Source organism: Anabrus simplex, chromosome 7 (assembly GCF_040414725.1).
Source record: "Anabrus simplex isolate iqAnaSimp1 chromosome 7, ASM4041472v1, whole genome shotgun sequence".
NCBI lineage: Eukaryota > Metazoa > Arthropoda > Insecta > Orthoptera > Tettigoniidae > Anabrus > Anabrus simplex.
In genome coordinates this window covers 225,667,900-225,680,095 of record NC_090271.1, presented here as the reverse complement: position 1 = coordinate 225,680,095, position 12,196 = coordinate 225,667,900, and the positions used below count along the sequence as shown (strand labels likewise).

The 12,196-nt window shown below is 38.9% G+C and overlaps 1 protein-coding gene across 1 annotated transcript in view; it reads left to right on the top strand.

Annotated features, from left to right (window-relative positions):
- hppy (MAP4K3-like protein hppy) overlaps positions 1-12,196 on the top strand; it is a 385,487-nt gene that overhangs the window by 34,702 nt on the left and 338,589 nt on the right. The window contains exon 3 of the mRNA XM_067151579.2: positions 10,505-10,660. Within this exon, the coding sequence (XP_067007680.1) occupies positions 10,505-10,660 (156 nt within the window). The remainder of the gene's footprint in view (positions 1-10,504; positions 10,661-12,196) is intronic.

The following is a 12,196-nucleotide window of genomic DNA, read 5'->3' as shown; positions in this document are numbered from 1 at the left end:
GGACTAGTACTTGTAACTTGCTAGTGAATTGGGAAGTATTCTCTACCAGTGAAAGGACAATAATATATAAACCTACTAGTGATATTTAAATATACTTATTTCAGATACAATTTGATAAATATGTGGTCTAGCAGTGGTGATAGTGATGGTGATGAAAATGAAAACTACCGTCTGTATAAAGAAAGAATAAACTTCCAGTTTAAGACTGTATTTGAATACAATGAGCATTTTAGGTTAAGCACAATACAAGTGGAAGAACTTTTGATGGATATTGGGCATAGGTTAGAACATCGTACAAATAGAAATAAATCTCTCTCTGCTAAACAACACTACGTTGGCTAGGAAATGGTGGTCAGTACCATGGTATTGCAGATATGCATGGGATGGCAGAATCTTCAGTCTGTAGGTCAATACATTCTGTGGTAGCTGCAATAAATGATATTAAATTTCCTCAAATTGTTCGTTGGCCTGAAAATGCTGAGCAAATAGTGTAAGACTTCTACAATATAGCTCAATTGCCTCAAGTTGTAGGCTGTGTAGATGGAACTTTGGTGAACATTGATGCACCCCATGTTCATGAAGAGCAGTATGTTGATCGGTATGGAAAGCGTTCTGTTAACTGTATGCTTGTATGTGGGCCAGATATGAAGTTCTATTATGCCAGCGTAAATTGGCCAGGTAGCGTCCATGATGCTCGTGTCCTTCGAAGCAGCAATCTCTTTCGAATGATGGAGCAAGGTTGGAGACCCTTTCTGCAGTCAGTCTTGCTTGGCGATTCTGCTTATCCTTTGAAGGATTGGCTTATTACGCCTAAACTGGTCGATTTAGATGAACTCAGAGTGCAGAGGTTTAACAGGGCCCATAAGAGTACAAGAAGATTAATTGAAAATGCTATTGGTATTCTCAAAGAGAAATTTCCCTGTCTTAACCATTCACGAGTACATCCCGTTTTTGCAGCTAACATTTTCAAATGCTGCGTAACACTATGTAACATTTCTCATGAAGAGTTACAAATCAGTGCAATAGACCTGCAGGAAAACAACATTGTGGATGACTTACCTGAGCCAGAAGGTGAAGGTGAAGAACTTGCCGAACCGGCTGTAGCGTACAGAAGAGATCAGCTAATTAACACTTTTCAGTGAAAGTGAGTAATAATTCATCTGTATATCCAATTTATTAAAAACTATTAAATACTGTATTGAAACAATACACTTCAAGTTATATTACGATATTGTTAAAGATATGAAAAAACTAATATAAGACATTACGACCTAACTTTTAACCTATTACTTAGTATTGCTATTTTAATCAATCACTACTTCACAACCTTCTTCTAAAACTACAACACTGTCCGCAGATAATTCGGGATATTTTTTCACAGTGTCAGATAGCTGAACTCAAAATTGCTTTTCCATTGCTAGTACTTCAAGGGCTAAGTTTCTGTTTTTTAAGGGTGAAGAAATCTATTTGCAAATCAATCTTCCTCCTTTTCTTTTCTGCCATGCTTTCTTCATGACCCTTACTGTTTTCCTTGGTTGCCTCTGTTCACTGCAGGAAAATGGTGGGGTGGAGATATCTACAACAGCTGTTGAGGGTGATTCATCATAAGATTCTGGGACACTGAGGCTGTCAACGGACGGTGAATTTTTTCCAAGAATGTTCAAGACTTTATTGTCAAAATCAGTCAAATTGGCATGTTTTCCACCACCTGTGCCAGTCTGCCTTTGATTATCAATCTTTGCCTATAAAAAAGAACTGTTATGTAGTATATGTTAATATAATTACCCTAATTAAAATTATGATTAAACTAAATTAAAATAAACCTAATTGAAGAATTTAAATAAAAACATACTTAATAGTGTCACCTTGGAATTAGGCCAGAATATATCTCTTACGTACATCCAACTTTTCCCCTCAAAAGTTCCATGAGCTTTTCCCAAGTCAAATATTTCCATCCAGCCATTTACTTTGTCTTGTTTTTTCAGACTCTTGCTGAATGCGCCGAAAAGAATATCTTTTCTTCTTTCTATTTCCTTCAAAAGGAATAACTTTGTTTCTCTTGACACCATTTTCACAATTCCTGCAGTTTGCAATTTCGTAACAATTAAGTTTGGCGCCGAATATCGTTACTAGCGGCATCTGCTGCCTAATATGACAGACTATCGCGGAACACATGCGAGTATTGCAGAAGAACAGAATGGGTGATAATAACGGAGTAATTTCCTATCATCAAAGAAATAAACTGAAAAATAACATTGTAGCATTACGAAATTCACAGAAATATTAGAGTTCTTGGAATGTTTGCCGCATAAATTACCTTAAAATACGATATTACGATAAATGAGACAAACATAACCTAATTCAATGAATGGAATACGAAGATAAACAGCTGGTTCATGTTATGACGTAGTATGTTTATTGATATGTCGTCACTTGTAGAGGTGTGACGGTCCAGAGATAATGTGTCACTGCTCCAACTGTGTCACTGTGACAACTGGAGCAGTGACACGTTGCCGGTCCAGTGACACAAACCAGTCCAGTCACAGATGGAGCTGTGGAGCATGTTGGCATGGCTTCGACAGAGCGCGGTGACACGTTGCCGGTCCAGTGACAAACCGGTCCAGCCACAGATGGAGCTGAGGAGCATGCTGGCATAGCACGCAAAACGTGGTGACACGCTGCTGGTTCAGTGACAACCGGTACAAGCATAAATGGAGCTGAGGAACATGGTAGTAGGCTTACGTAGCCAGGGGATGTACGATTTCTCTGTTCTTCGATGATGTCATGATCACGCCTGTCTTATCTGATTTGATAATGGCACACTGGTGGTAGGTTGAAAGACTCGAAAATATTTTTTATCTTCAATTAATAATTACTTACATAATAATGTTATTTTGTTTTACGTCCCAATAACTACATTTATGGTTTTCGGAGACGGCGAGGCGCCGGAATTTTGTTCTGCAGGAGTTCTTTCACTTGCCAGTAAATTTACTAATAATGATCTTATTTGCTTTACGTCCCACTAACTACTAATACGGTTTTCGGAGATGCCGAGGTGTCAGAATTTAGTCTTGCAGGAGTTCTTTTACGTGCCTATAAATATACTGACACGAGGCTGACGTATTTGACCACCTTCAAATACCACTGGACTGAGCCAGGATTGAACCTGCCAACTTGGGGTCAGAAGGCCAGCGCATCAACCGTCTGAGCCACTCAGCCCGGCAGTGTAAGTAAATCTACTGACCGAGCAACTGGCTATACGGTTTGGGTTACGTATCTGTCAACTTCCATTCATGAGACAATTGGTTCGAACCCCACTATCGGAAGCCTTGAAAGTGGTTTTCCGTTGTTTCCCATTTTCACAACAGGCAAATGCTGGGTATGTTTCTTAACCAAGGCCACGGTCGCTTCCCATGCCTAGTCCTTTTCTATGCCGTCATCACTAGTCCGTGTCGGTGTGACGTAAAGCAGATTGTAAAAAAAAAAAAAAAAAATCATAGAAAAAAGAAAGAAAACGATACAAGGGTGTCGAATTTGAGCACTTTCAAATACCACTGGACTGAGCCAGGATCGAATCTGCCAAGTTGGGGCTAGAAAACCAGCGCTCTACCGACCAAGCTACTCTGCCCGGCACAATTTTATTTCAAGAAGTAGTGTAAATTACAAGTAAGAATGACTTCTTTTTGTAACACGTAACGATTACAAGTAAAATTTGCTATGAATGTAATCGTTACAAGTAATCCGATTACTTTTACCCAATTACTTCCCAACTTGTAAAATGAAAGCATTTTGTGTGCAATTCTTACCTAAGATTCTGACATGTGAATGGCCTATAATATTGTTTTAGAGATCGCCAAGAATCATTTTGAAACATCTGACGCTTTAAAAAGTATTCAGTGTTGTGAATTTAAAATGTTCATTGATCATATTCGCCAGATTAAATGTTTAGTTATAGTATCAAAAATGACGTTCGACCATATTTTAACTATGTTAAGAAAAACAACCATTAATAATAAATAATAATAATAAGGTATTATTATTTATAGAAACTTTTTAGTGTTGAAGTAGATTACTGTGGATTTCTTTCGTTCGCATGAAATAATGAAAACCGTGCCGGTATTTCTCCATCCTGTTCTTGTCACAACCTCTCTAACGGTACGGGACGACGATGTCTGGATCACTGGACTGTTTGCGAATAGCAGTAACAACACTTCCCGGTACAACAAACTGCAAGTCGCAGCGCAAGACTGTCACTGTTGCAGTGGACCGGTACAGCAAACTGAGAGTCGCAGCGCATCAGTCACAGTAGCAGTGGACCGGTAGAGAAGAGACTCCTGGAGCAGGTTGTCACTGCTCTATTCCGAGAATAGGTGACGCGTACCGGTACACCAGTACCGACATACCTCTAGTCACTTGTAACAATTCACTGGTGATATACAAGAGACTTTCAATCTTTTGTGGAAGAGAAATGTACAACTCCATACATTACAAGAACCCACACTAGTAACTTGTAATGTACAAGACCATACTTTTGTGGAATAGGCCCCTGGAGGAAACTAAAGGAGAGTCCATGATGGAATTGATTAACTCAGTCTTAAAACAAATGAGAGAGAATTTAGGCATTGACTGTACTGAAAGGGATATAGAACTACTACATTTGTGAAATTTGTTTAAAAAATAAGATAAATAGATATAAACGGGGAAAATCCTGCACATAATTAATAAATTAACTTAAATCATTAAACTGAAAAGCAAAGAGTGCTTACCTCGTAACAGAGCTGGGTTTGCTTGTGAAATGAGAGCACACTGGACAACATGTCCAATCTACAGAAGACTTAAGTAAGAAGTGATGTCATTCTAGGATGCATTCCTACCAGAAAGCATATGTGCGTGAAGAAACAGAAGAGATTTACAGCCCCTGTGGGTGGGGGAGGCAGACAAAGAATTCACCCACGGTATCCCCTGCCTGTCATAAGAGGCAACTAAAAGGGGCAACCAAGGGATGATTGTATTAGAACCATGAAACTACTTGTGATTAGTACCACCATGCGGGGAACACCATGGGTCGCTTTTACTTGTGCGTAGTACCACTGTGTTGGGTACCAAATAGGTTTGTGATTAGTAGCAACCAAGAGCGTGACGGCTTTTACAATACCTGTGATTAGTAGCACTAAATGAGTGACACCATGGGATGAGGGAACCGATGGTTCTAGATTGCCTATGATTAGTACCCACTGTATGAGGAACACCACGGGATAGTACAAGTCCCTGTGGTTAGTACCCTTATGTGATGAACAGCATAGGTTTGCATTGCCTGTAAATGGCGCCACAATGTGCGAAACAGCGTAGGTCTGTAATACATGTGCGAAATTCATTACCTGTGAGTAGTACCATAATGTGTGGAATACCGCGAGTCTACACTACTCTTGATTAGTACCGCAACATGACAAATACCATGGTTCTACTTTCCTAGCGATAAGTGCCATTGTGAGGGGTCGCTAACTTGGATTTTGGACCCCTTAGCATGCTGCACGATTTTCCTGGTTGATTTCTATGATTGTTTCAAAGGGGCCCATGCACTGGATGAACACGGCTTCAATAGATTTCTTGATATTGTTCTTTTCAAGAAAGATGCTTGCGTGGCGTATATTCTTGATTTGACAATTCATTATGAAACATACAATACAAATCAGTGTGCGCAAGTCAGTCAAGAGAAAAAAGAACAATATGAAGGGTGCATTCCTTTCCTGAGAGAGAAATATCTTGAACGCTGTGATAGCCATCATTTTGTTGTTTATGGCCTTCTGTTCGGCATGTGAGGAACTGTGCGTCAATCCATGGCCCAGCTTCTCGCAACATCGGTATTTCACATCAAGATCTCAAGTTGATTATAAAGAGGATCATCGTAGACTCATGGCGATCATCCACCATCACATTTATGTGAAGAAATAAGTTGGGAAAATAATTTACCATGTTTTTCCACAACAGATTGTCAATGTTGATTCAGTCTTATTATACTCTGTCTTTAGCAATTAGATGAAAATCTAGCAGTACATTTGTAAATACATGTTCTCTCTCTATCTCTGTTGGGATCTTTGTCCTAGTTGAGCTTCTCAAACCATCACATTATGTTGTAACTGAACATAGGCTTACTTCTTTTTGTCTAAAACCATTGTCATCCATCATTGGACTGGGGAGTCAGTGACTGAGGAATCAACTAAAGGTCGGATGTGTAGTGCAATACGTATTTTTTGGATTTGCAACCTCGGAGGCATTTTGGATATCCTGGGTTTCGGTTAACAATAGTTTGATTAATAGAATGCGATGGTACTGCTCCTCCCTCAAGATACCTTCCACTCTTACAAAGTCTCCCACCTTATTTTTACTGAAACAATCCCAAACCATAATGCTGCTACCTCCATGCTTCTCAGTTGGTGTTAGGCAGCCATCTAACATTCTTTCTGCTGTACGACGGCAGACATACTGACGAAAATTTGACCCAGACTTCTCAAATTGTGACTCGTCAGTTCGTAACACTCATTTCCACCAGTCAGTGGTTCAATCCTTCTGTTGTCTGACCCACTAGAGTCTCATGAGATTTATGACTGTATATAAATGACTCGCTTTCGCTCGTTGGGGGCTGCGCCCCCAAACCCCCAATTCCTCTATATTACAAGTGGTCTTATGGGAAATTACTGTGAGGAATGGGTACTTCGTTACGGAAAACGGATTGTGCCACCAGACGGCCCATTTATTTGCGTATATTTTTGGTCCTATAATATTTTCTCGTACCGTATATTCACGATTTATAGCAAAGATAGCGTTAAACGTTTGGACGTGGTGCAAATTACGTACGATTCTCACAAGATATGAAATATTTTCCTAACGTAAAGGGGAGTTATAGTCTTGAATCTTGGTAGGTTTATCGTGGTTGAAACGCTCTATATTTACGTTCTTTGATGTTCTGTTGTATCTGCATCGAGTTAGGGGAAGATTGGTGTAGAACCTTGGATTAGGAGTACAGTGTTTACGTATTACTTCCGTTTTCCATTTTTACAGGGTGCTAGAATCATGCATTTTGCTCACATATGATCCACGAACGTTCCAACGAGCCTGCCATATTTCATGATTCTGTCGGTCTTATAAGTGTGTAAAACAGTAACATTAATTAGGGAAAATGTAAAAAAATGGACGTCAAATCTGAAAAAGCAGCTCTATCCAAGTCATAAGGGATCAAGATACGACTAAAATTCCCGGGACCGAAGTTGTAGATCTCTTCATGATGGGATCCGAACGCCTGGTCGATTTGGTGGTAAGACTTACAGTTTAGCCACCAAAATCCTCGAAACGTTAGTTATCACCATCATGAAAACTGCTTCCAGATTTCGATAATTTCTGGAGATAAAAACGTTAAACAATGCAACTCTTTCGAATTTCTCCCTCGGTTGCAGGCCAAAGTTGTAACTGCGACAAATATTAATTTTCTTGCGCACGGCAACACATCGTCCACAATTTAGTTTAAAAGAAGGGAAATAAAAATAACAAAAAATCAACATTTAGCCAGGCAATGTGCATGCTAAATAGTGCATGCTTTCATTTGGAAATTTATTGCGGGCAAACGGTGCGTCGTATCGTGGTACGGATTGCGGCGTTAGACGACCCGTTTAGTCGTCTACATTACTGTATTAGGCGCCTTCTCGTATCCCGCATATTTATACCATAGAAAGAGGTGAACGTTTCGACCCATGTCAAATTTCGTCCACTTTTCAAAAATTGAAAAATAATTTTGCCAACTTAGCAGACAGCTTCAGTCTTGAAACTTTGCAGGCAGGTTGACGATGAAAGGGCCTATATTTTGGTTATTGGAGGTTTTGCAGTATCTCAACGGGCTTCGCCATAAATTGCTTAAGAATCATAAATTAGGCTGAAATTTCAATAGTGTTTCCACATATACCCTCCGTTTTCCCATACTTTCAAGACAGCTAGAATAACGAAAGTCAGCCTACATATGGCTAATGACGTTGCCAAGAAGCGTGCTGAATTTCGTTCATCTATCTATCTTATGAGTGTGTGCATCAGTAAAATCATTTATGGAAATTTAACAAAAATGACCAAAACCGGGGAAATGAAGCTCAGTCTAAGGTAGAAGGAGTCGAGATACGACAAAAAGTCATAGGACCCAAGTTGTAGATCTCTTCATTTTAGGGCACGAAACTACAGTCCGTTTATTGATAACCATTACCGTTTAGCCACAAGAGAGCTCGAAACGAAAGCCTGCACCGTCATTAAATTTGGCTTAATATTTCGAATTTTTTTGTGGATAAAATATTAAATATTTCAACTTATTGCAATGTCTACGTCGGTCACAGGCTAGGAGCTACAACTTTGCCAAATTTTAATTTTGTAGGGCACTTCATCACGGGGTCCGCCATTTTGTTTGGGGGAGGGGGCAAAATTAAAAATGTAAACTTTTGGAATTTTTCCGTTGGTTACACGCTAATAGCTATCATGTTGAAAAATTCCAAGTTTCTAGCTCATCTGGAACGGAAGGGTCTAACCCGAAAATTGAGTCCGACGATTTGATTCGACGGGGGCTAAATACGAAAAATTTGAACTTCTGGAATTTGTCCTTGGTTTACAGCCTAATAGGTATCAGAAAGGGTGTACGAAATTTGAGTCCGATAATTTGATTGGGCGGAAGGGTGTAGCACGAAATTTGAGTCCGGTATTTTAATCCGGTGTGGGGGGCTAAATATGAAAAATTTGAACTTTTTGAAATATTTCCTTGGGTTATGGAATAACAGTTATCAGATTTCCGCATTTCAAGTTCCTACCATATCTGGAAGGGTCTAACACGAAATTTCAGTCCGATATTTTGATGGGGGGGAAGGGGGGCTAAATATGAAAAATGTCAACGTTTTTTAATTTTTCCTTGGGTTGCAGCCTAATAGCTATCAGACTGCCGAATTCCAAGTTTTCGGCTCATCTGGAACGGAAGAGTCTAACTCGAAATTTGATTCCAATATTTTGATTCGATGGGGGGCTAAATACAAAAAATAGCTATCAGATTGCCGAATTTCAAGTTCCTAGCTCATGTGGAAGGGTCTAGCACGAAATTTTAGTCCGATTATTTGATGGGGCGGAAGGGGGGCTAAATATGAAAAATTTCAACTTTTTTGAATTTTTCCTTGGGTTTCAGCCTAATAGCTATCAGATTGCCGAATTTCAAGTTCCTAGCTCACCTGGAAGTGGGCAAACATTAATGTGAGTCAGTCAGCCTTGTTGCTTTATATATATAAGATATCACATTGGACACTAGTTATTCTCTAGTTCTGTTGATTTCAGTGCAGATGTCCTCAGCTGTAAGACTTGCCTACTCAAGGTCACAGTGTGTTTATCTTCAACAGAAGATGTTCTTCTAGGACATGCACTAAGTGCTCGATCTTTGTGAGTGCCTGTATCTTGTCTTCGCTTCAATGCAGAGTGAACAGAGTAAATGCCAAATGCAGAAATCTGTAATTTGGCAGCAATCTGCTGGTTTGACCAAGCAGTTATATTGTAAGGCACATGCCACAGCAGACTCTTCTTTACTTACGCTAGCTTTTTCTTTCCATTTCTGCAGTGAGTCTGTATCCTGGAGCAATACTGAAGAGAAGTGATTGTTGGAAAATGGTCTAAACTATCAGAAACATTCAAAATGTAGGGAAAGTAGTTTGTGTTATAGCTAACAGTAGATTATTTCAACAACTAAGGCAGTAAGATTTGTGAATTTTTCAGTATAGCAGTGCAACAGAATCCAGGTTGATGTTCAGTACAGACAGGCTGAAGATTATATTAGAAATATCACTCTTCGGACACCTTAATAATAATAATAATAATAATAATAATAATAATAATAATAATAATAATAATAAATACAGTAACGTATTTTAGTGTGTAATAGATCAGAATCAACAAATACCTGCTGCAGGAAGTAGATCAGAAATGTAATCTAATTTCAAGAAAATATAGAAAATTTCAGAGGTGAGTTAAAACTTTTTCCACATGAGTGTGGTGGGTGTGGTCCTCAGCCTGTGAGGTGAATGGATCCTTAACCATTCACCAGTAATTCTCATACAAAGCTGAGGAGTATTATGAAAGAGAAGTGAGGTTGTTACTTATTGCATTCTTCACTGAGTCAGAAGGTGCTCTTACATTTGCCAAGCCCATTGAAATGTATACTACAACTGATTCTACAATCCATACATTAACCATTCATCCTAGGGACTGGCTACATATGGAATGGTGTTTCTAGCTTCACTCAAACCTAAGTCATTGTCATGTTGTCAGATCCAGACTTCAGACTTGGGATAGATCAATGAAAGCACCAAAATTGTTCTAGTCCTCAGTGTACCATAAACACTGTATCTCACCCAAGATGGATTCGAACTCCAAACTTATTTTTAAACAATTGATAAATGGTCATTTTTGATTATTTATTTATTCTTAAAATTCTTTGTTTTAGGTGACGACTTTGCCATTATTCAGCAAGAGATTTTGATGATGAAGGATTGTCGGCATCCAAACATCATAGCATACTACGGAAGCTATCTGCGAAGAGACAAATTGTGGATTTGTATGGAGTATTGTGGAGGAGGATCTTTACAGGATATTTATCATAGTAAGTGTGTAGTTTCATTGTGCTGGGAATTCATTCAGGGTGACAAAGTTTAAAAAATTTGCTCTACTCTCTCATTATACTGATTTGTGGTTTATTTTCTTTTATTTGGTCATGTATTGTACACTGCTAATTTAAGTTGGATTGTATTAGACTTTTCTTCTAAATTATAATTAATGCCTACTATCTAAGAAATACTATCTCTGTATTAACAGTGGCAAGGTACAGCTTCAGCATTTGCTGGTATGCAGATGAGTATCCATAGGGCTGCTGATGGCAGGATGCAAGTTCACAGTTGTTTGATTCTAACCTCATGGCCAACTTGTTCAGTCTACTACTGTACCACACATTAACATTGTCTTCAAGTTATATATCAGTGTTGCCTGACTATATGATTTGATTCTGCCTAACAAACCACTTCACATACAATACATTTTATGTAAAGACCCTTGATGTCTGAACATGCCATCAAATCTGTTATAGAAAGATAGGAACACGAATATCAACACATAATAGGATAAATCCAATGGCAGATCAGTGTGCGAATTGGGAGATCAGAAAGAGGTGACCAAAAAAAAAAAAACAAAACACGGAAGATTGAAAATAATTTCCACCTTTTCAAACAATGCCATCTTCACATAGATGCATTCGTCCTCCTCAAACCCAGTTCTTCTACATCCATTTCTTCTTGGCACCCAGTAACCCTGTTTCTGTTTTCCAGCTTCATCAGAGGGCAGGTATCATCACTTCAGCACCATGCATCATACATTTTAGTCCACGAGATGTGGCAGTTGCCAAATACAAAACAGATTTTTGGATTTTTTGGATGTCTCTTAGCTATGATCATGGTGTTAAAAACTAATTAAAACTGCAAGTTTGCTTGATAGGTTAGTTACAAGGAAACTATCGATAAGTTCACTGCAAAACTGACAATGCAATTTCACTGAGAGAATGAGGAGACCATAAAATAGCAATGTACAAAAATTCAGCTGCCATTTCGAACTGGGTGGTGTCAAAATCTTGATTCAAAATCCATGTATCAACTCGGCTTCTGGACAACCCTTGCATCTTGCTGGCTGGCGTGGCACACAGCGGAGTGGAGTTGCAATTGTGCTGGAGAGAGAGAGAGAGAGAGAGAGAGAGAGAGATATGGCAGGTTGCTGCACGCCAAGGTCACTTTATTGTTAGGGAACGAATGTGAAATGTAAATGAAGTGCATCAGTCATATGATAAAAACACAAATATTTTTGGTACCATGCATGAGTGAGTATGCACTTTAAGGCCATGTTGTTCTTCAGTTTTCCTTACTTGTTTGAAGGCGACATTTTGCAGGCACTTTGAACTTGGGAAGTTTCTTCGTTGTGTTGGTTGCAGACCATGAATAGTTAATCATGTCCTTGAACTGTGGGGAAAAAAATTGAAAATTAATAATGGATTGAAGTTTCAATATGTTTTTATTCTCTGATAAACATCAAACTGAAAATATTCACATGCTGACACGTCGTCTGCTAATTAGTGTTAAAGAGCCTTCCATTGCTG